We start from the raw sequence: 25,842 nt of genomic DNA, 5'->3' as shown, positions 1-25,842 counted from the left end.
ATTTTAGATAATATTTTTTTGTTATTAATTTGTGGTTTTTAAACTATTGTAAGTTATTTTAATATATTTTATTAATTTATAAGTTTGGTTGTTGTATTTAAGAACATTTATTCATTCACTTTAAATCTTGTTGGAATGTGACAAAAATGCCTAAATTGGAAGAATAAAAGGAGAAAAATTTGTATAGTTATCTACTTAATCTAGAGTCGTTACTTTTTATTTTCTAGTTGACTCTTTTACATAGAATCGTAACATTTGTCTATTAAGAGTTTGACGAAGGATAACTTTACCCTGCAATTGAAAACACTACCTATCCTTACACATTGTTATTCTTTAGGCACTAAACATCACATGAGAAAGCTAAATGCTCATATTCATTGTCTTTTATTTTTTAAGGTTTATGTTTATCCAACAATTTTTTAAAAATTGGTGTTGGTCTCAATAACATGATTTCAATGTTACCCTAATTAATTTTGTTTGCATTGTGATGTAAACATTTTTCAAATGTTAAATCAAACATCATAAAGGTAAATGCTCTTTGTTTCCCCCTCGAATGAATACTTGTGTATTCATGACAATAGAATGTGAATCTATGTACATAACAAAATTTACATTTCCATTTCAACACTCTAATCCTATCCATTAATAAGTGGGTGGATTTTCTCATATTTCTTATGGTTTTGCAAATCTTGAAAGGGTGTTCTTTGTATAGGGAATTTATCACGATGATGACTAGGGAACAATAGATCTTTGTGGCTCAAAATTTGTATATTTCCTCCTTTGTAGCACATCTACACATGATTACCAATCTATATATTTAGGTTTTGCATCAATTCGAAGGGTTGTTCACTTTGTGTTTTCATTGAAAATGAGTGTACAGTTTCCTAGGGTTTCTATGGTTTTCAAACAGTTTGTCGTTAACTTTTTATAGCTCAAAACTTGTACAAGGATAGTTGAACTTGCATATAATTGTATGGTTAGGATTCAATTAGTATTAAGGTTAAAGTTAGTATTATGGTTAGAGTTAATGTGTGTTATATTAGGGTTAGGATGTAATTAAAGTTATAGTTCTACCTGCAATCCTAACTATGATCATAATTTTGACCCTAATCCTAACCCTATGGACCCTACTGTTGAACCTAATTCAAACCATAAAACTAACACTAATCTTGAATCAATTTCTAAAGATAACCCTAACCTTAATCCTAACCAAACCCTAACTCTACCCCTAATTTTAACTTTAACCCTAACCCTAACCCTATCCTTATCCTTGATCTTAATGCTAACCCTATCCCTAATTCTATATCTAACAAAAATTATCAACCCTAACAAACAAGACATCGATGATCAAGATCAAACCTATTTGCTATAACTTATGTCATAAGTTATTTGTTTCCTTATATTACAAAAAAGACTACAATATACAATAACAAATCTTAAGAGCTATAAAGAAGATCCCCACTCTTAATTTTATGTTTATTATGACATGCTTAAAAAGTTATTATCTCTATTCATTCAATTTGTACCTTCCAATCTTATTTAACATATATCTTACTTTGGGCTAACCATTACACCTCCCTTTGATGGAGGTTCTAGTTTTTATTGAGCATAAACAGAAAATCCTCTACTACCAAATCCTTTGCCCCCTTAAGCCGGCCCTAGCGCTAAGGACAACCACGAGACATCCATGTTTTGGAGTTTACTTTTGTTCAGACATTTTACAGCATTGCAGTAGTTGTTGACACGTGGACAATGACAACATTGCATGAGTTGTTGACATGTCAATTACAAGTGCTGGTCCAGTGTTTGAATGATTATGGTACCACAAGAATTAAGAGTTTCTTGGAGGCTTGTGATTGAACATAGGGCAATTGAACGGAAGAGTTACAGGAGGAGAGGAAAATGGAGCCAAAAATAGTATGGAACCAAACTTGCAATAGGTTCGAGTCAGAAGACAGGAAAGCATTCCTGGAATACGAGGAGAGAGAGGTAGAGGGAAATGGAGGAGAGGGAAAATCAAAAGTAAAAGTTATGGACATTACCCACACATTTGTGCCAACTTCAATGCGGGGGATGGGCATGGCGCAACATCTCTGCAACGCGGCCTTCCGTCATGCCCAACTCAATTCTCTTTCCATTATTCCTTCATGTTCTTATGTTTCTGTAAGTCCCTCTTCACACTTTACATTCTATTTCAGGTTAAACAATGCTTCGAGATACTAAAAAAATTAAATTTAGCAATAACCCATGTTTCTTTCTACCAAATAATGCTGGAAATCCCTGTAGTGCAATTAAACCGTTAGAAATCCCTGTGTGGGAATCCTTGTTACCTGAAATTTGCTGCTGAAAATTTTGCGTTAACTAAATTTTTATGATATATGCTCTTTAAAAAAATTAAAGATTTGCTAGGATATCTAAACTCTAAAAATTATGCATTCTAGGTATTTTCCTCAGAATCGGTCCACTGCCATAGACTTTATTTTATAATCTTGCCGTGTTTGTGTAAGATGGCAGATTTTTCAGGGTGCATTTCTCGGATTACATTCTAAAATAATTATTTCCTCTGTGTAACTATTTGAAGTTTCAGAGGATAGAAAAGCAAGCCCCCCTCTCTCTGAGAGTAAAACAGGTATTGCATTCTGGAAAGTTTTGAGCGGGATAGAAAGCATACCAGATTGTGTTTGTGCTTCTGTAGTAGCCATTGGTAATTAATTACCGTTTCAAGGAAGTTTTAAAAAATAAAGAATTTAAAGAGGTATTAAATTCCGTCTCAAAGTCATGCTAATTTTTTCAAAAAATTGACAATCTGATCTGTATTGGATCGCCTTCGCTTCTGGTTTATGAGTAATTGCGATTATATCCTGTTTTTTTAATTCTAGGTACTGCCCATTCAACTTAATAACAAGACCATACGTGCCTTATTGACCTAGGAAGAGTCCTGAAATGACTAAAAGTATGCCATCAATGGTAGGTGCAAGAACAACCTCAACAAGAAATGGCAAAATAACAGCAATGGTGGTGGTAGAAGAATCTAGTACAGCTCTAATGGAAAACACACAGTACAATTTAAGAAATGCAAGTGTGTCCTTGTGGGAGAAACTACTCGATCGATGAGATGGGTGGAAGCAAATTTAGTTTTACTTTGAAAGGAGTTTGAATATTATCTTGTGCATTAAGAGGAAATAATGAACCAAATTGCAACAATTTCCTGCCTAATTCTAGGAGGAAAGCAATACAACTAATTCAAATCCAAAAACAAATTCAGCAGAATAACTCTACTTAGAAAGGAATAAAGAAGAGAAGAAGAATATGACACGAGAAATACCCTTGGAAAAGCCACATAGGAGAAAAACCCATCAAGAAGAGAGTTTCAATGCATTAACAGCGATAGAAATATTACAATGTACTTTCAGAGATGAACTCTTCTTAGAAGAGTTTCAATCTTCAATTTTGGAAACAGTCCAGCAGCATAATCCTTTTTTGAATGAATAAACCACTCACCCAAGGCTTTTTTATATAGGCAAGTAGCTCACTTGGAAACCACTAGTGGTATCAAAAACATGGGTAAACCAAGATAAAACTATAAGAAATGATTGAAATTGGAAAACCACCCCACCAACTTGGAGTGAGATGAGGGATGGGGCTTAAGTTTGACTTGGCATTCCCTGCCTCCCTACAAGCCTCATCCTCTTCCCAAATCTTGTTCATCCATCCTCCCTTCCTTTCCTTTTGGCCTCCCCCTGCCTCCCTACGTACCCTTTCCACTATTCTCCTCTCTTTCCTTCAGATTCTCTCCTCCCCCCTTTTTTAATCCGAGCCTTTCTTACTCCCCTCTTTCCAACTATCCTTGGTTTTTTTTGGCTATCACGTTTCTCCTAGCCTTCATCTCTATGGGGTTTTTTGTCCTTATGCCTTTTGGCTCTCTATAGTAGTTTCCTAATAGCTTACTAAGTTTGCATCTCTAATTCTCTTGTTGTTATTTTTGTCATTTCCTAGTGATTTCTTTTATTAATTTTTAGGTTTTTATTTGTCACTTGTAAGCTTTCCATTTATTCCCATCATATTTTGGCTTCTTTATCTCCCCACTCTTTACTTTATTCCTTCTTTCTTCTTTCTTCTTTTATCTTGTTTATCATTTATCCTGAGCGTTGTTATACAAATATAATTTGCCATCTCACTCAGCATACTATTATAAGAAATCAGGTTTTCCCTTCTTATTTCTTCTTTCTCTTGTTCAATTTATTTCCCTCTTGTTTACTTTTGTTCTTTAATTTATTTATTTTCTCTATTCTCTTATTTTAATTTCCTAAATTCTTTTGTAGCCTTCTCTTTACCACATCTTAATTTCTATCCATAATAATAATTTTTAACAATTATTCTTATTTAATTATATTGATTAGTTCCTTATTAATTTCTTCTTTGTTGTTTTTCATGTAGTCACTTAGCCTTTGTATTTTATCTTTCTCCTTTGATTGATAATTATAGAATATTCTAATCACTTTTTCATTGCTTATCATATTTTACTTTCTTAATTGATTCCTTGAAATATTTTTCATTTTCTCCTTTTAATTTCATTTCTCATGTTTTTTCTCTTTAATTTCTCTCTATTTCATTTTGACAACTTTTTATTAGTTTGCACTCATTTTCTCTTTTTCATCCTTTTTGTCTTTGTCCTCCCCCTCCTCTTGTTTTCTGTTCTAGATTCACCATCCTTTTAAGGAGCATTGTCTGCAATTCATCCTAAGTTTTTCCTCTTTCTAATCATGGATCATAGAGTGTGAACCAAAAAACTGATGTTAAAGATCTTGACATAGTTAAATTCAGAAACATTTAAGCAAATTTGGCACATCTCAACCAATTTTGTCCTTATGTGTCTTCTTGTGATTTTGGCTTTTGACACCTCTAATCAATATTTTTGTACAACATTATTATGCAAGGTATGCACCACCTTCCCAACAATCTCCCACTAGTTATATGCATTGCATAGGTTACCGATACTGTAATAGCCATGAGATTACAAATTAAGGGCCAAAAAACTCATAGCTTCATTGCAACAGGAAAACTTATCCATGCTCATGGGCTTCATCAAAGATTTTGCTACATTCTTTGAAGTGTTCTCTTCTTAATCACAACCTACTTGTCCTCCATCATAGCATGCACAAAATGATACTGCACAGTTATGTATTTTGTCCATGCGTGAAATGTAGTGTTCTTGGCCAAGCTGATTGCACTTTGAATGTCATAGCCAGCCCATACTACATCATGTTTTAGGTCAAAATCTAAACATAATCTTCAAAGCTACATTGTCTCCTTGCAAGCATGAGTAGCTAACAAGTACTTAGCTCTAGCAGTTGAAAGAGCAACAACATATTGTCTCTTGCTCATCCAACTAATTGTACCACCAAATAGGTTAAATACATAAACGTTGGTGGATCTGCTATGATCAATACCTCCAACCTAATCTACATCAACAAATATGGTACGTTTGAGTCCTTACCCAAATTAGGCCCTCCTTGGTAGCACATTGAATACTTCGAAGTGCCACAAAGATATTTGAAGAGCCTTTTCATTGTAATCTATTGTTCTTTTCCTAGATTTGACATAAATCTGCTTAGAACTCCCATTGTTTGGGCAATATGGCTATTGTACAACCCATATCATACATTAGGATTTTAACAACACTAGCATTGGAACTTAACTCATGTTCTCAATCTCAATAGGTGTCTTAGTGTAATGTCCCATTTTTAATTAATTTAAAATTCAGATAAGATGATTTATTTTTTGTAAGGTCTTTAGGGACAACCTTGTTATGTAACTTGTAATTTTAAAATTTTGGTCCTAGACACCCATTTAAGATTAGGTTGATGGTTTTGAAGAGTTATATTAATTTGTTTTCCCTCCAAAATGAGGCGTGGAATTTTGGGTGTCCAAGTTTGGGTTGCAACATATAAAACTTGTAACATTTCCATTTGGGAAATCACCTCATCTTATGCCAATTTATCTTCTAGAGCACCTTGTGTTCAAGCATCCTTCTATGGATGAAACCTATAGAGGATTGTGGCATGTGGATGAAAATCCATAAGTTACTGGAGTCAGAGGATGAAAACCCTTTGATTTAGGAGGGCATTCTCATTCAAGGATTGCATCGGAGCTTCATAGATTTGCAGGACATTTCAGCTATCAATGTGTGTTTGTTTTTTTGCAGGTTGCAGGTGAAGTATGTGCGATTGGACTGTAGTGTTTGTGTCAGTTTGCTGTTGTAGGATTGCTTGCTGCTGTTCTGTTTGTTGTCCTGATCCTTTCTAAAAGTTGGGAATATCAAACTTTGTTGTGGAGAAGATTAGAGAGTTTTTTGCGCTTTGTTGGCAGTGTGTGTCTCAAGTAGGATGTGAGTTGAGCATTGCTAGTTTCAGATTGTGTATTTGCCAATGTTACTATTGTAATCAGTCCATTGTGCTGTAGAAATTATAATTATATCAATATCAAGTTGCCCTAGCTTCTGGTTCAATTTGTACAATATTGGTTGTTGACTAGCTCGTTTTATTGGTGTTGTTTGGTATAGTTTATTGTTTATTTTCAAATCTGTTATTAGCATTGAAAAATCTGATTTAGGACATTACAGTGGTATCAGAGCTAAGATCTTGCTAGCTTGTAGGGTAGGTTTGTTTGTTGATGCATTTCAAACTTTCAAGTGACAAAGAAATCTAATACCTCAAAAGTGAGCAGAGAAGTTGCTAGAACAAAACCCTAGTGATACAGAGAAAATGTCAGAATAAGAAAGAAGGCTCAGTGCCAAAGATAGAGAGAAGAACCTCCAAGAAAATGTAACCGGAATGAATGAGAGGCAAGATGCATTAACTGCTCTAATGGTGAAAATGTCAGAAACTCTATATGAATTGAAGAATGTGTAGTTAAATTGAACAACTTAGGGTGAAATAGGCACATCAGGAAATGATAGATCTACAAGGTATTCCATTCCGAAAACTTCAAAGCCAATGTTTTTGAGAAAGGAAAGAGTTGAAGAAGAAGCTCTTGAAGATTCTTATGGCGATGATCTTGAAAAAATCATTGAAGAATATAACAACAAACTTGAGGCTTTTAAAAGAAATGTACCATTTATCACTTATTTGGAAATCCAAGACAAGAGGGCTTCAAGAAAAAGACGTCATAATAATCACCAAAACGATGAGAAGAGAGCTTTACAACAGAGGATTGCAAATTTGAGTGCACCATGTTTGATAGAAGTGATAAAATTCTAGCAAGGGCTTGGCTACAAAGTTGTAGACATTCTTTACACTTAACTCCATGGCAGAAGAAAACACTATTCAGATTGCTGCTTTCCATTTGGAGGAAGTTGCTTATGATCAGTGGCATCATGGATTAATTACACAGGGTCATGATCATGTGTAGACATTTGATGATGTAGACATTAATTACACTTAGCTCCATGGCAGAAGAAAACACTATTCAGATTGCTTCTTTACATTTGGAGGGAGTTGCTTATGATCAGTGGCATCATGGAATAATTACATAGGATCATGATCATGTTTAGACATTTGATGATATCAGTCAAAGAATTTTGGATTGTTTCAAAAGGAAGGATGGAGATGAGTACTTGATCTTTTAATGATTAAACATGATATAGTGGAAGCATATGTGGCTGAATTTTAGTGTGTTGTGGTATGGTACATGATGTTTCAAAATAAAGAATCACGTTATTTTTTGTTGAGGGAACCTCTCAAGGGACTCTTGAAGGCCTCTGCACCTACAGCAGTGTAAGAAGCCATTAAGAGGGCTTAAACCTTAGAGCCATTTGTATGGAAGATACCTTTTCTCATTAGTCCAAGGCATCCACCGCATGGCAGCAAAAGAGAGGATTCCAAAGGAAAGAATTTTCATGCCCCAACTCAGAAGTTCATGCTACCAGTTGCAACAAAGAAGATGGATGAAGAAACAAAGAATGATCTTGAGAGAAAGATGCTATGTTTATTTTGTAGAGAGCCATGGACTCTTGGACATAGATGCTTGGGTAAAGGACAAGTACGTTACTTTGAAGTGGTGTCAAAATAGAGATTCAAAGTTAGAGGATGAACTTGAGGTATTTGAGGATTCAGTTGAACATGTAGCCAAAGAGGTAGAGAATGAAATCACAAAAAAGAGACACTTGTTGCTCTTTCAATAGCTCCAAAGTATCTTCCTTTTAGAGTTCGTGGAGTGCTAGCAAGATAGAGGATGATTATTCTTATTGATGGTGGGGCTACCCACAACTTCATTGATGAAGCTTTTGTGATGAAGAGAGGATTCAAGATAGAAGAATTTGAAGGTTTAAATGCCACAGTAGCTGATGAATTCAACATTGCATGTAACAAAGTAACCAAGCAGCTCAATATAACTCTAGGAGAACATAAGGTATGCGATAAATTTTATGTAGTTTGTTTAAGAGATACTGATATGATTTTGGATGTACGATGGTTGCATTCTCTAAGGGAGTATACATAGAATTACTAAACTATGGAGCTTAAGTTCATAACAAATGGGAAGAATATTGTACTCATAGGGATCTCAAATGGAGCTCCGCAGGTGGTGCCAACAAAAAGGATGGAAAGAATTTCCTATAGAGGCCAAGTAGCTTGGGCAACAAGTTGCTTGATTCTTACCACAAAGTCTCCATCAAATAATAAAGGTACTACTTGTCACACTAACGTTCAACAAATTCTAGATAAGCATAGTGTGGTTTTTGATGATATGCCTTTCGGAATTCCACTAGGTAGAGGATTTTGGCATGTTATAGAGTTAGAACAAGGGGCCCAACATTTTATAACTACACCACATTGTCATCCAAGAAGATATAAAGAAGAAATTGAGAAGGCTATCAAAAAACTTCTTGAGATGGGCTTCATAAGACCTAGCTCCGGTCCATTTGCATCTTGAGATTTTGTTAAGAAGAAGAATGACACTATGCAAATGTGCATTTCTTACAAGGCCTTAAAATAAGAAGATCATCAAGAATAGATATTCTATTTCAAGGCTAGATGAGTTCATAGATGAATTGCATGGAGCTGTGTACTTTTCCAAAATTGTCTAGAGATTTGGATACCATCAAATCCACATGAGAGGTAAAGATGTTGAGAAGACAACTTTTAGGTGTCTTTGTGGTCACTTTGAATTTATGGTTATGCCTTTTGGAATCACTGATAGTCCAGCCACTTTCCAACCATGCATGAACTAGGTATAAGCAACTCAAAAATTTATGTTAATATTATCTGCTAATGTCTTAATATGTATTAAAAATTGGGAGGAACATTTGAAACATCTCGGCATAGATGACATACTTGGACTCAAATTGTACTTGGCATGCACAAATTTTGACTCAACAACATAAAAAGTACTAAAATTTCTTATATATATATGTATCAAACAAGTCTAAAAACCATGGGGAAGTGCTTTCTATTAAATTTGATTATTGAATACATATGGATTACAAAATGGCATCATCATACAAATTCAGATAGTGGAATTGGATGTTGATTTTATTGTAGCTGTGGTCAGAATCCACAGGCCTACATAAATAACACCAAGCTTGTGATTATATTGATAATATAATTATATTATAATTATTATATTATTAATTGTGATAATAATAACTATAGTTATAATTATTAATAATATAATAATATATTAATATATAATCATTAATATTTAATTATTTAATATTATAATGAAGTATGGTGTCCCTTGGTGGAAGGGCACCTCTTGCATATATATTATGAGATGTGTGATCTCATTGAGGTGAGAAGATAATAATAATAATAATAATAAAAAAAAAAAGAGACGGGCAATACCTGGGACTTTAACATGGTATCAGAGCGGGTTCTTTCCTGTGCCTGCTTAATATTAATATGAAAGTCAGCGATTGGCATTTGAGGTAATTTTGTATTTGTTTGGAGATATGAATGTTTTATTCTAATTATTATAAGCCGGTAGTATTGAGATATATGTATTTAACAAATACTTGGCTGAAGTTATTCGGAGTTTATATCCTCGGTAGAATAATATAAGGGGTGCGATATGTATGTTATACCTACCAAAGGAAACATTGGTGAATTCTTTTTTTAACGGCAATAGTAAGAAAATCTATATTTGGCGATTTGATTGCTTTAGTGGAATAATTATGGAGTCAGGCTTTTCAATGGTCAAATGATTTAAATAATTGTTGAGCTTCAAATATTTTAGTGAAGTCGTGGCAATATAGAAGTATCGCAGGTATTGATAAGGGGCGATGTATATTCCTGGGCACCACAAATATTGTTAGGTCGTCTTCATTCTTCCACGGGCATTGGAGATTGATCTCTTATCAGCGATAGCCCTCGCCGTGTCTTCAACAGGCAAGGTGAACAGAGCGGACGAGTCACAGAGTTGCTAACAAGAGCCAAGATAGAGGGGTCAAAACTCGTAATGCACATATAGCTGGACATCGAATAATATTTGGTGTAACTCATTTCTGGTAGTTCGCAAAGCCTCTACCTTTGGTGTGGCATTCATTGCACTACACGTGAGGGTTGAATGTTAGTGCTGTATATTTTGGGAACATCACGGGCTCTTACCTGAAGCATGCTCGCACTGGGTGAAAATATATTCCTATACAACCTTCTATGTCATAATTAATTGTTGAGTGTTGTGTGTGAAGTCATTATCACAATGTATAAGCGATCTGTTTCTGCCTCGTTGAAGGATGATGCAGGATTGGAGAATGGGGCCGAGAGTTTTCTTAGGAAGGTTGTTCATTTATCAGTACCAATCGGCTCAACCTAACTACACCTCATCATCATTGAGCGGCAGTATATATGCTCGGCTATTGTGGCATGTTTTCAATCATCTACTTCCACAGTTCTTTTGGTTCTTTGTCCATGAACAGTTATCATGTATTGGCAGTAAGGTATTAAGAGTCTTGGCAGATGTTATTGCACTGGTTTGACTGATGCCTCTTCTAAGAGTTCAATATTTATTAGAGCAGATCATCATGCATTTGCATGGCGGTAGGCTGAGGCGTGTTTATGAAGGCATAGTTCTTGTCTGCTAATCAAATCACATTACATGTTGATTCTTTCACTCATGCCAGTTCTTTACACTTGTTTGGTGTGGTTAATACAGCATTTTTTGGGTCAATACTCCTTATGTCTAGCTGGTCTTTGGTGTAAGAAGCATTAAATTTGTGGATCTTAGTGTGCTCATCCTTCGTCGAGTGAAAGGCTCTTATAATTCTCCATCGGTTTTATGCCTTCATTCATGGATTCCTGAAGCTAATATTAGCCTACTGATGCTACGATTGAGTGGTTGGCGCATTTAATTAATGCTGGTCGCTGCATCATATCCTCTAGACTGATTCTCATTTATTGTGAGAGTTTGCTATGGCCGATTGGTCTGTTACACCTTCAGCGCTTCTTGACTCGCGTGTTTTGTTCAGCGGCGGGTGGAACCATTCTCATTGTATCATGGGTTAGTGTGTGTGTTTGGAGGGCTCGTTACTAATGGAACTTCAATTAGCGTTTGATCATTGATCAAATGTTTATTGTTATTGGTCGGATCCCGTAGTGGTCTTTTCAGCATTGAAGTATCCTGTTCATCATTGAATAGGCTTCATTTATTCTATAAAGCTATGTGAGAGAGGGTGTTTATGCATTTGGAAATGTATCTTACACCCATGTGGAATGCTTGGCGGTTCTTTCACTTGACGGTGAATTTTCTTGGTGTGCAGCTTGTGGGTTTGCCTTTGATTCCCAGTGTAAAGAGCGTGGAAGCAAAGGTAGCCACATTTGCCGTAAAGCAACAAATTACAGAATGAAAGAGTGACAAAACTGGAACTGATTTATAATGAGTATACCACTGGAACCACTAGATCTGATGATGACTGTCGGACAAAAAGTGTGCTCAAATCTTTAGCAGGTGTTCTTAAGAATATTCCTTCACCAGCTTAAGCCTATCTTAGGTTTCTCTGCTTATGATCTATTTAATCGGGATAATAGAATACTTAGTGATGAATGATTCCATGATGGACATCTGTGCAAGAGGTGCATTGTATCTTTAATTTGCCGACCTGTTGAAAACTATGGCACAATATCCAGAACTCCTAATGATATTGGTATTGTGAAGAGATCCAAAGATGCTGAAGTTGATCTTGGCATCGTCGGGTGTCTATTGGAGTGCTGTGAGAAGCTGGCTATTGCATTTGAAAAGTTGGCATTTGCATATGAGATGCAAACCGTCTCCACCCCAGATGTGATTCCTATTTCAGATGATGAAGATGACTCTGTTATTGATAGTGATGCGATTATCGGCCAGAGTTGAAAGCTTGGCCTGATCGCTCCATTCGTGTCCATCCTATAGTGGAAGTGGATGAAGGTTTTGAGATCCATCATAAAGAGATAAGTATTCCATGTTTGATGATTTATTTTTTTGTAGTAATTATTTCATGCTATAACATTGGGATAGTGAATCTTGCATGATTCTGGCATTGATATTTCTCTTCGAGACAGTCTTGAATTATTAGTAATCTCTCTTAATGCTTTCAAGACGGGCTGGGAAGCATAAGGATGATGAGAGATTGCATTCAAGGAAGGGGAATCTTGATAATTGCTTGCATTTCTTCAAAGAGGAAGAATCAGCATTCAGAGGGGGTCTGACAAACCTACAGAAGCAACCTTGGACGAGAAGGTCAGGAGGTTGAGGTTAGTACTTCAAGCTTCAGAGGGAGCAGCTAGACGATCTTGATCATATTGATTTAGAGGGAGAAGACCATGTCGAGATGGTTTCTCTAGTGATTAGGAAATTGTAACAGCTAGAGGAATCTATGATTCATGAGATAGAGTTCCATGTGATATCCCTAGATGGATGAATACTTGGTGGGCTTGGGATTCACCAAGGGTGATGCAAACCTTCGAGACAAGCTTGGAGATATGGAAAAATGAAGTTCTAATTGAGAGGGAGGCTCAACATTAGTGATCTTCTGTGATTTGATAATACATTTCTCTTTGAGAGAGACTTGAGGTGAAAGTCCTTATCTCCACCCTTTGATATGGTTCATGGTGGATGTCATGTGTGTGACTCCATGGCTTCATTGGTTCAGTGCTTGTTGAGCCCTTGTGAACATTATTGAGAGGTGACGATCTCACAATGATGAACACTTGTACTTTTGATCATTATTGTGAGGTGACGATCTTGCAATTTTGATTGACCATACCATCATCATGGATATCATGAGACGTGATATTCGTGGATAAGCCATGATGGTTGATATTACATAAAGAGATATTCATGGTGGATATTATGTGACGTAATATTTGTGGACATGCCATGAAGTAATATCCTTAAATGCCATAATGGTGGATATCATGAGATGTGATATCTATGGACAAGCCATAATGGTGGATATTACATTATGTGGTTATGGTGGATATCATGTAACGTGATATCCATGGATATGCCATAACCTCTGATATCACGATGAGGTGATATCTTTCTCTCACACAATAAATGGAGCTATTGTGTTTACTATAAGGTGTTATTACTTGTTGAAGGATAGTAGGATTCCTCCCTAGCTAAGAGGGAGTGTTGATTTTATTATAGCTGTGGTCGAAATCCATAGGCCTACATAAATAACACTAAGCTTGTGATTATATTGATAATATAATTATTATATTATTAGTTGTGAGATAATATAACTATATTATGTTATAATATATTAGTTATTACAATATAATTATATTATTAATTGTGATAATAATAACTATAGTTATAATTATTAGTAATATAATAATATATTAATATATAATCATTAATATTTAATTATTTAATATTATAATAAAGTATGGTGTCCCTTGGTGGAAGGGTGCCTCTTGCATATATATTATGAGATGTGTGATCTCATTGAGGTGAGAAGATAATAATAATAATAGTAAAAAAAAGGAGACAAGCAATACCTGGGACTTTAACATTGGATACAATAGCTAGCTACTAACTAATAACTATTAAATTCTTCATCATAATTTCATATCTAGGCAATTTAGACAAGCTATGGAGGATTTGGCTTGCCTCATGAAATCAACAATCTCATCCTTTGTAAACAAGGAGGCCTCATTATCCTGCAGGGTCCAATCACTGTAGGGATCAATGTCATCCAAATTAATGAATTTGTTTGGCTGGTCCTAAACCTTTCTTGTGTGAAGCCAAAGATTATATTGCACAAAAACAAGATCATTGAGGCTTTGTTGAGTCAAGTTATTATGCTTCTTCATGTGAATGGCATCAAACAAACTCTAGTTGTGCTCACAACTAGAAGCACTACAACGTTAGAACGAAATTCGGAGGGCTAGCCTTTTCAAATTTGGGGTATTTCCACTCCAATCTTCCCACCAAGAACATGCAAATAAGATATTCATTTTTTTGTAAATCAACAATATTCTGATAATAATTGTAATTCAAATTGTAATTCATTACTTGCAAAATATAAGGCCTCACTCATTCCTACTTGGTGTTTGGATCTCTCTTTCTTGCATAGCTAATTTGGAAGAAAACGTCCCCATAGCTATATAATTCTAAAACTCTAAAATGATGAGGTCTATCATTGCAATTGTAGGTGTCATCCTCTCAATACGTGTGGATAGGCCCTCCATAACCTCCCCATTAGCATCTGTGAAGCTCTCGGAAAAGTAGAACTTGGAGTTGAGAAAGTACCCTATTGCATGAATGGGTTGGTGGAGTTGATTGTTCCACCTTTAATCAATGATCCCCCAAATAGGGGCAAATCTATTTGCATCCTCCATGTAATAGTATTGGATGGCCTCTTTGGCCCTATCCATTGCCTCATAAATATATCTCATTGCATTTTTCTTGCCGTCCACCAAGTGCAAGACCCTCACCAACAACTCAGTCATCTACAAAGTACAAAGTAGAACCAAATTTAAATTACAACTCGCAATGAAACAAACTACTTTTAAAGTTTAAAATTAAAAATGAAGGATTCAATTTGAAAATTAAACTAAGTTGAAGTTACCATGACAATTTCCAATGCTCCAGTTGCAAATTTACCATCAAAAATTATTTTTACAGTCCTTTCTCCATCAGCCTTCTTTAAGTTGAGTCTACCCATGGTTGACTCACAAACATTTGCTTCAAGGGAGTCAATGAACTAGTAATACTTTGCAACGATAGAAAATTAGTAGGAAACCTTGTAGCTCCTAATCACACAAGCTCTTTCTTCTTGGTGTGCTCTCTCATCAATTGAAGAGCCCATGGGTAATTACAGATATATATTTTGTTATATCTCTTGCTTCTTCTACAATTGATTTCACCCAATCAATTTTCCCTTGTCCTCCAAAAGAAGGTCAAGGCAATGAGCTACGTAAGGGGTCTAAAAATGTGTTGGATACCTCTCTTGAAGTAATCTTCCAGCTGCCATTTATGCTGCTGCATCGTCAGTAACAACTTGGACAACATTTTCTATGCCCACCTCTAAAACTACTTGTTCCAACATCAAGCTCAAATTTTCTACATTCTTTATTATGTTGGAGACATCAATTGATTCTAGAAAAACCATCTTTGAAGCCACTATAAAATGAATAAGAGTGTGATTGCTTCCATTTGCCCAACCATTTGAAAGAAGTGAGCATCCATACTTTTGCAATTGCATCTTTTCAACTTCCACAATTTCTTTTGCATCTATAGTAGCATCTTTGAGCAGCCTTCCACTTAAATCTCTTGGACTGGGGGCCTTGAACCCTTTCCCCGCAACTGTCAATGTTGTCACCAAACTCTCCCAATATGGACTCCTTGCCACGTTGAAGGAAATGTTGTTATAATACCAAAATTTCACACAATCCTTCTCTGCTTCCTTGTGCACCTCCCTATTCCGCCCAGTAGCTTCCAATGAAGGTTGTGATATTGGTTCATTTCTAGGCACAAAAAGTTGGGCTTTGCTTGAAGTGGAGGAGGAAGATGGGCCACGTACACATGGACCGCGACTAGAGCCAACAATGTGTTGCACATCCACCTTAGCTATTGTTGACAAGTTAGGAGCAACGACTTCTTGAATGGATGCTTGTGTCCTTGCCCTCTTCAATTTTTTTCATTTCTTGTTTGACCTCTTTAGGGGCTAATTCACATGGCTTGGCATCACAAAAAGGAATGCCTACAAGATGGTATTTGAGGCGATTTATTCCTCCACTATGCTTCTTCATGCACCAAGTACAAATAACACTCCCTTTTATCAGTCCTATTATGCCATATTTCCAAGTGGGGTCATGGCTACCAAGGGGTTTCCTTCCAATAGGTTGATTTGCACTTGCACTTATTGAGTTCGAAGTAGATGTGGAGCCAGATGTCGTTGTGATTATAAATCAACTTACAACATGGATAGCAACAAAAAAAATAACATAAGCATTGAGCTAAGGCTTTGAATATGTATATAACTTCATCACCATTAAAATCGAATACCAAATAATCGCAACAATTAAAAAGTCTAGAAAACTTGGCAAAATGACTTAAAGTCGATAACCTTACTTTAGTTGTCATTTTCCAGATCCTTTATTTTAAATCTTCAAAATCCTTAAATAACAACGAGAAGAGTAGATATTCCAAACTCAATACTATATGAAATATGTTATACTTAGCTTTGAAGAGAATTGAAGATATTCCTTATTCTTATACCACTTATACCCTTTTTGAGAAAACAAGGTATAAGCTTTGGGTATAATTATGCCTTTCCTTTGCTGAGTAGACCTTTTGATCGATGGATTATGAGTTTCATCTTCTACTTTTTCATCTGAACTCTTGTTTGTTTCAACTTCATCAAGAGGTGCATGTTGAATTTTTAGTTCAACCTGTAGTGCAACTTCCTTGGTCTTTGGCTCTAGCTGCATTATTTCTTTCTCGTTATCTCTAGGTTGCACAATAGAAGATCTGATCTCTTTGAAGATCATATTATGACCGTAGACATTTTTCTTTCGCAATATTTTAGAGCTTATATCCATTCACAACTTCATTCTAACAAATGAAGATATACTTATCAACTGTAATGACCTAGCTAAAAAATTTAGAAACTAAATTTCAAAACCTTTCTTATTCTTTAATGAAGTATAAAATACATCAACATATGTCGTAACAAACTGAAACAACAGCGAAAACACTAAAACTACACTACTTAAATCCACAATAAATTGCAAATTACACTTATTTGAGGGCATGAGGCAGCTAAACCTGCAACTCTAAAGCTCATTCACAACCTTTGAGTGAGATTGTCCTACAAGGCTAAAGGGATTGCATTTCTAACTCTTGAAATCAAAGCGTTTTTGTCCTTTGATCTCCAGTAAACCCAAGGGTTCTCATCCTCAAAATCGATTGCTTTAACATAGATGCTTTTAGTATTTTTTATTCAAAAAGGTTGTCTTAACATCTATCTGCTCAATCCCAAGATTATATGTAGCCACAATAGATAATAGAAATCTAGTGGATGTTAATTTGCAACTCTAAGAGGAAATTTCACCAAACCTTTCACCACTTTTTTCATCTTGGTTTTTTTATCTTGCCCTTATAACTAAATTTCTTCTAGAAATCCCACTTGCACCCAATGTGTTTCCTATCCTTCGGAAGCTTCACCAAGTCCCCATTATTGTCAAGCTCTAGCGCAACTGTCTCTTTATCCACAACCTTCTTCCAGGACTTCTTGTCTATAGAGTCTAGTGCCTCCTTCACTGTCCTAGGCTCATCAACATAAGTAGTTAGAACAAAAATCCATCTGAAATCTGATGAGCTGTAATTATGCCTTTCAGCTGCTTTCCTATGCTGAGTAAACCTTTTGATCGCTGGATTATGAGTTTTGTCTTCTACTTTTTCATCTGAACTCTTGTTTGTTTCAACTTCATCAAGAGGTGCATGTTGAACTTTTTGTTCAACCTGTAGTGCAACTTCCTTGCTCTTTGGCTCTAGCTGCATTATTTCTTTTTTGTTATCTCTAGGTTGCACAATAGAAGATCTGATCTCTTTGAAGATCACATTATGACCATACACATTTTTCTTTCACAAGATTTTAGAGCTTATATCCATTCACATACTTCATTGTAACAAATGAAGATACACTTATCAACTGTAATGACCTAGCTAAAAAATTTAGAAAGTAAATTTCAAAACCTTTCTTATTCTTTAATGAAGTCTAAAATACATCAAAATATTTGTAACAAACTGAAACAACAGCAAAAACACTAAAACTACACTACTTAAATCCACAACAAATTGCAAATTACATGAATTTGAGGGCATGCGGCAGCTAAATCTGCAGCTCTAAAGCTCATTCACAACCTTTGAGTGAGATTGCCCTACAAGGCTAAAGGGATTGCATCTCTAACTCTTGAAACCAAACGGTTTTTGTCCTTTGATCTCCAGCAAACACAAGGGTTCTGGTCCTCAAAATTGATTGCTTAAACATAGATGCTTTGAGCAATTTTTATTCAAAAAGGTTATCTTAACATCTATCTGCTCAATCCCAAGATTATATGTAGCCACAATAGATAATAGAAATCTAATGGACGTTAATTTTGCAACTATAAGAGGAGTCCTCACCAAACCTTTCACCACTTGTCTCACCTTGTTTTTTTTATCTTGCCCTTATAACTAAATTTCTTCTAGAAATCCCACTTGCATCCAATGTTTTTAGGTCCTTAGGAAGCTTCACCAAGTTCCAAGTATTGTTGATCTCTAGCAGAATCGTCACTTTATCCACAACCCTCTTCCAGGACTTCTTGTCTATAGAGTCTAGTGCCTCCTTCACTGTCCTAGGCTCATCAACTTAAGTAGTTAGAACAAAAATGCATCTGAAATCTGATGAGCTACAATTATGCCTTTCAGCTGCTTTCCTTTGCTGAGTAGACCCTTTGATCGATGGATTTTGAGTTTTCGTCTTCTAATTTTTCATCTGAACTTTTGTTTGTTTCAACTTCATCAAGAGGTGCATGTTGAGGTTTTTGTTCAACCTGTAGTGCAACTTCCTTGGTCTTTGGCTCTAGCTGCATTATTTATTTCTTGTTATCTCTAGGTTGCACAATAGAAGATCTGATCTCTTTGAAGATCACATTATGACCATACACATTTTTCTTTCACAAGATTTTAGAGCTTATATCCATTCACAACTTCATTGTAACAAATGAAGATACACTTATCAACTGTAAAGACCTAGCTGAAAAATCTATAAACTAAATTTCAAAACCTTCCTTTTTCTTTAATGAAGTCTAAAATACATCAAAATATTTGTAACAAACTGAAACAACAGCAAAATCACTAAAACTACACTACTTAAATCCACAACAAATTGCAAATTACATGAATTTGAGGGCATGAGGCAGCGAAATCGGCAACTCTAAAAGCCCATTCACAACCTTTGAATGAGATTGTCCTACAAGGCTAAAGGGATTGCATCTCTAACTCTTGAAACCAAAGGGCTTTTGTCCTTTGATCTCCAGCAAATGTAAGCGTTCTCGTCCTCAAAATTGATTGCTTCAACATAGATGCTTTGAGCATTTTTTATTCAAAAGGGTTTTCTTATCATCTATCTGCTCAATCCCAAGATTATATGTAGCCACAATAGATAATAGAAATCTAATGGACGTTAATTTTGCAACTATAAGAGGAAATCTCACCAAACTTTTCACCACTTGTCTCACCTTGTTTTTTTTATCTTGCCCTTATAACTAAATTTCTTCTAGAAATCCCACTTGCACCCAATGTGTTTACTATCATTAGGAATCTTCACCAATTCCCAAGTATTGTTGAGCTCTAGCGGAACCGTCTCTTTATCCACAACCCTCTTCCAGGACTTCTTGTGTATAGAGTCTAGTGCCTCCTTCACTGTCCTAGGCTCATCAACATAAGTAGTTAGAACAAAAATGCATCTGAAATCTGATGAGCTACAATTATACCTTTCAGCTGCTTTCCTTTGCTGAGTAGACCCTTTGATCGATGGATTTTGAGTTTTCGTCTTCTAATTTTTCATCTGAACTTTTGTTTGTTTCAACTTCATCAAGAGGTGCATATTGAGCTTTTTGTTCAACCTGTAATGCAACTTCCTTGGTCTTTGGCTCTAGCTGCATAATTTCTTTCTCGTTATCTCTAGGTTGCACAATAGAAGATCTGAACTCTTTGAAGATCACATTATGATCATACACATTTTTCTTTCACAAGATTGTAGAGCTTATATCCATTCAACGTCATTGTAATACATGAAGATACACTTATCAAGTGTAATGACCTAGCTAAAAATTCTAGAAACTAAATTTCAAAACCTTTATTATTCTTTAATGAAGCCTAAAGTACATCAAAATATGTTGTAACAAACTGAAACAACAGCAAAAACACTAAAACTACACTACTTAAATACACAACAAATTGCAAATTACCTGAATTTGAAGGCATGAGGCAGCTAAACCTGCAACTCTAAAGCTCATTGACAACCTTTGAGTGAGATTATCCCACAAGGCTAAAGTGATTGCATCTCTAACTCTTGAAACCAAAGGGTTTTTGTCTTTTGATCTCCAGCAAACTCAAGGGTTCTTGTCCTCATAATTAATTGCTTAAACATAGATACTTTGAGCAATTTTTGACAAGATTTTCCTTGTTTAGAATAAAAAATCCCTTTCCACTAATGAAAATTTGACCATATATCTCTCTAAATGATTCATAATTTCATACCACCTAGGGAGAAGAAATGTGGTTGCTCTGCACTACTGTGTCACCCCTGCCCTTGATGTCATCATCTTCAATGACCTTACATAGAAAGCGCCTCATTGGGATGTGCAAAGATACCTAGAGGCATGAAGAAACCCTTTCTCTTTTTGAATTTAGTAGTTAAATCCATTGGAATGTCAGCCAAGATATGGCATGAGGACCATTAGGACTTGAAACTTCAACCACTGCATTAATGGTTGCATGGGTGTCTTGATCTTTTTTCATCACTAAAAGGACACATGAACTTGCACCTGGGATTTTGAAAGGGCCCAAACCCTTGTACAATCAGAAGACTACTACAAACAGCCATAATGGCAAACAAATCAAGTCTTAAAAGAAGAGAGGCAGACACAACCAGCAGCGGGACCAGTAGAATAAAGATCCCCTCAAACCAAACAGCTGAATAATCAGCACAAGAACAGCCAACAAACTCAGGGTGGTTAGAAGCCAAACCTTAGCAAGGAGCTTTGGACTGGAGATTGTCACAAATGTTTCAATCTAAGTTTCTTGGAAGAACTGATCTCAGCCAAGGGAGGAGCTACCACGCCAGTATAGTCAAAACCAAAACCGGGAAATAAAGAATACTGATGAGCAGAAGGGCTCTCAGCAATGTGCTTATCCTTAGGGAAGATTCTTCAGATTTTGGAGCAGGGTTAACACCAGAACAGCCCAAAACGTTACCAGCATCCCTCAACATTGAGTTCCCAGAAATGGACTGAGAAACCAAGAAATCCTGACACAAAAGGGAACAGTGCCCAGCTTTATGGCAATGAGAAAAAACCAGGGAGGAAGACTCATAGCGGATAATCTGCTCCCAGACCCCCAGCCTGGAGTGAAGCTTAATGGAGTTAGTCATCAGCTTACCAATATTTGCACCAATGCAAAATCTGACAAAAACTAAAAGTTTCATGTCTTTTATAACTGTGTCAATAGCAAGAAGAGAACTAAGGGCATTGGCAATACCACTTAAGATCTCTTCATCCCAATATTCCAAAGGCAGAGTTGAGAGCCTCACCCAAATGGGAACACGGATAGGAATTTCCTTTGAAATATCAAAACCAGAAGTTCAATTTTTCAAAAGAAGGTAAATTACTAAAATGTTTAAAAATAAAAATAAAAAGCATTTTAAAGTATTGAAATAAATGTCAATGAAAGCAATTGTCATGTGATAAAAACAAATCAACTTGTAAATAAATAATCATCTAGAGATGGCAGACAGAGACTGGTAGTCAAAACCATTATTTTTAAAAACATTGAAGAAGGGTCCTTTGAGGGGAATGTATTTTCAATTAATTGATAAAACTTCAATGGAGGTAAACATCTTACGACTTATTATTGTTTCTTTTCATGCTCTTACCTCTTGTGAGTTTTGATAAGGAATTTTTCTATAAAAAACTTACAACTATTTATGGAAAAATAGAAAATTATAAGTTTTAGTTCTTTTAGCTTTTACTAACCACATATCATCACTTTAAGAAAACTGTGTGTATTTTATACAATATATCTGAGAATTCTTTATAGGAAGTTCCTCAATTTTAAAGGGATTCTTATGGGAGATGTACAAAACACAAAAACTTCATGTTAAGTCTTCTAACGTCTACACTCTAGAGACGACCCCCATATGGGTCTCTGAAATGGGGACTTGTTTCTAATACTGAAGAGAGTACCAAGGGGTTAATGTATGAGTCTTGGGTAACTATGATTTTCACCTAGTTTACAAGTATGGACCAAATCAAGCCCTTCACTCTTGAGAGATATAAATATTTATGCATGCTTGTTCCTTTGCTGGGTATGTTTTTCTCTCTCCATCTCACTCACAAAGAGGTAGCCACAAACATGTGCACACACAAAAATAAGTTGTTTGTTAGGTCTGCTGTTTCATACTCAAATTCAGTTTTGAAAACTAAACTTATATTATTTTTTTTGTCTACTACATGCAGGAGACTTTTCTTCCACGCAACCCTGACATGAAAGCTATAGTGAATCCGCAATACTTGAAATCTCCTCGATCAAAAATGAGTTAAATTTCACTGTTATTTAATAACTGAAGAATATGGATTAATTAGATGATACTGAGTTGATCTATGCTATACCTTTGATACTTTATTTCATGATTAATATGTTTTAGTATCCACCATCTTTCTCACATGCACATACTCGTGTGATGAAAACAAGCATGCTAGATTTGCTTTCATCTTTCTCACATGCACATACTCGTGTGATGAAAACAAGCATGCTAGATTTGCTTTCATTCTTCTTATAACCTGTTTATTTATCTTAATTGATCTGGTTAGGATCCCATGAAAATCAGATCTGTTGTATAAACAGTATCTTCATAATAATTGATAGTTATTGTCTTGATTTTTGAATTAAAGTGGTTTGATCCCAGTTAGCATTCACAAATATTATAGAACAGAAGATATGGCTAAATTTCACAACATGCCAATTTTAGAATGTGTTGAATTTCAGAGTCATTGTTAAGTGGTGTTTATGAGCTTATATCCTTTCAATTTTTTTCTTATATTATTTTTTGTTAATAATATGTTATTATTAGACAAGTAAAGATAGCTTTTTGCAAAGAGAAAATATTTCTTACTCCACGTTTGTGTAATTGGGTGTAAGTTGTGAAATGTGTGGGGCAGGCCTGGAATTTGACGGTCACCCCTACCTGTCATATGATTTTTTGATGACGGTTTAGTCATTTCAATGCCTTTCATTTGACGTTTTAAGAAAAATATTAACTGTCAAAAAATATTAAAGTAGAAGATTGAAGCCACACCAAAATGCAATGCACATTTTTCTTGGGAAGAAATGAAAATCATTGTCTTAATGAGAAAATAATGATAAATTAGTAATATATGCAAAAATCTTAAATTTACTAAATAAGTTTCTAAATTAATACACTAATATTTATTATAAATTAACATTAAATGACAATCAATTAATAATTACTAATTAAGTAATAATAAACATTTAAATTTTAAAATTATATATATTATGACAAGTTTCTATAACAATCTTATTAAATATATTTAAAAAATTAAATTGACTAAGTTTCTAAATTCATATATAAAAAATAAAATATATTGTAAAAATTCATATTAAAATATTTTATCAATTATATTCTATCAAATTATGACAAGTTTCTAAATTCAAAATATTCTAAATAATTTTGTATTTTTATAATAAACATTCTAAACTAATATATATTACCTATTATATTTTTTTACGGTTTATTTATAATTTGACGTGTCATCTATACGGTTTTAGAAAATAATTTTGTATTTTTATAATAAACATTCTAAACTAATATATATTACCTATTATATTTTTTTACGGTTTATTTATAATTTGAAGTGTCATCTATACGGTTTTAGAAAAAAATAGTATATCAATGCATACGTTCTACTAATTTTTTAAGCTGTCAAATACGGTTCAAAAGTGAAAAAACCGCCATTTTGCCTGTCAAATTCCAGGCCTGGTGTGGGGCACCTTTAGATGCGCAAGGTTTTGATTCCACTTGATCATGAGTTTGATTGTTTCTTGTGTACTATAGCGTTAAAAGCAGTCTTCCCTGTTTGCATTATCGTGGATCGGCTACATTGTAAGCCTGCTTTCTGTATCAAATCATTTCCAAATATAGTTTTGGGGTTTGAACTGTAATCCGTTGATTTCTTTTTCTTGGATGAACTTATATACATAATAATATTTCATTGATTCTCTACATGGCAAGTGATGTTTTATTTTGTCTGCAACTATTATTGCTCCAAGTTTTTCTTGTTATTTTAATATTGCATTGCTACAACTAGATGCAATGTCTACTAGGCTTCAAAGAAGAAAAATTACTTGTTACGTACTTATGATTCTCTATTCACCCCATATATTAGGCAACTCTATGGAAAGTAGTCATGAGAAAGAATTCAAATGAATTGAATAGATGCACAAATTGGTGACTATCCTTTGCTGGACTAGTTTAATTAATGTGTTCAGTTCAATTTATCCTTTCAATTTAACACGTCTTTTCCCCATTCTGGGAAAGTATAGCAGCTAACATTAATGTGGTCTAGAGAAAATCCTTGTGCGAGGTAACAAATCCCACTTTTAAACATCCATTGGCGACCTAGAATGTTATTAGAGGGGCTGATAAAGATGGAAGCTTAAATGTCAAAGGCTTAAAACATTATAAACAAACACTTGCTATGAGACTTGCCTAGAGGGTCTAGAGTAGCACCTAAGTATCTTGGTTCCAAATGTTCAAACGTAAATATCACATTCTTGGTACTTGTCTTTCTTTCATTGTAAAATGGAAGAAAAGCCTCTCCACAATGGCTAGACACATAAACAAAGATTCATAAAAATGCAACAAAGGCTACCTTAGTAAGTGGGCAATAGAAAAAAGTTGGAATGGTCACCCCTCTCTTCACAGGGAAGAGTTTCTCTCTCTAAAAGAAACCCTACAAACTTAGGCGCTCATTTAGTATGAGACACTATATTTCAAGACTTGGATAAAGGTGCACCCAATGGAAGCTTAAAATAATCAAAACATTTGGTTATGATTATTACACAAGATCTATACTCCTAATTTTTTTATTTTCCTATTAATCCATCTCACTAACTCAAAGATCAAATCAAATAGAAATATACCCACTTAGCATTGCATTGTTTCCTCTACATATATGCCATTCTCAACTAATGAATTCAACCCCAAGAAGTTAAGCTAGAGTCAGGTATGGGTTTCCATTGGGTGGTCTACAACAAAGAACTTTCTATGTTTTACTTCACAAGGCAAAGTTCTCACAATTGACCAATTTAAAAGGGGGACAAATAGGCTTGTCAATTGCCTTTGTTGTCTCAAAAACTGGTCAATACAAAGCATGTGAATGTCAATATTGAAGCAATGCAATCACCGGACACTAGTTTCTTGTTTATTTGGAAGGAACACAAAGGCGAAGCTTTTAAAAGTGACCTTAATCCTTGGGAAGTAATTGTAAATAAGGTCAGTGTGCATACCATAAGCATTGGTTGGATCTATTTCCATCATTGAGAAGATATAAGAATTATCCACTTTTAATACCT

At 35.0% G+C, this 25,842-nt stretch overlaps 1 protein-coding gene across 1 annotated transcript; it reads left to right on the top strand.

Moving 5' to 3' along the window:
* The first annotated feature begins 1,582 nt into the window (after positions 1-1,582).
* Positions 1,583-23,127, top strand: LOC131043552 (acetyltransferase At1g77540). The gene is made up of 2 exons (XM_057976768.2): positions 1,583-2,163; positions 22,707-23,127. The coding sequence occupies exons 1-2, from the start codon at positions 1,903-1,905 to the stop codon at positions 22,788-22,790; spliced, it is 345 nt and encodes a 114-aa protein (XP_057832751.1). The 5' UTR covers positions 1,583-1,902; the 3' UTR covers positions 22,791-23,127.
* The last annotated feature ends 2,715 nt before the right edge of the window (positions 23,128-25,842 follow it).

Source organism: Cryptomeria japonica, chromosome 2 (assembly GCF_030272615.1).
Source record: "Cryptomeria japonica chromosome 2, Sugi_1.0, whole genome shotgun sequence".
In the NCBI taxonomy this organism is placed as follows: domain Eukaryota; kingdom Viridiplantae; phylum Streptophyta; class Pinopsida; order Cupressales; family Cupressaceae; genus Cryptomeria; species Cryptomeria japonica.
This window is presented reverse-complemented; position numbering and strand designations above follow the sequence as displayed.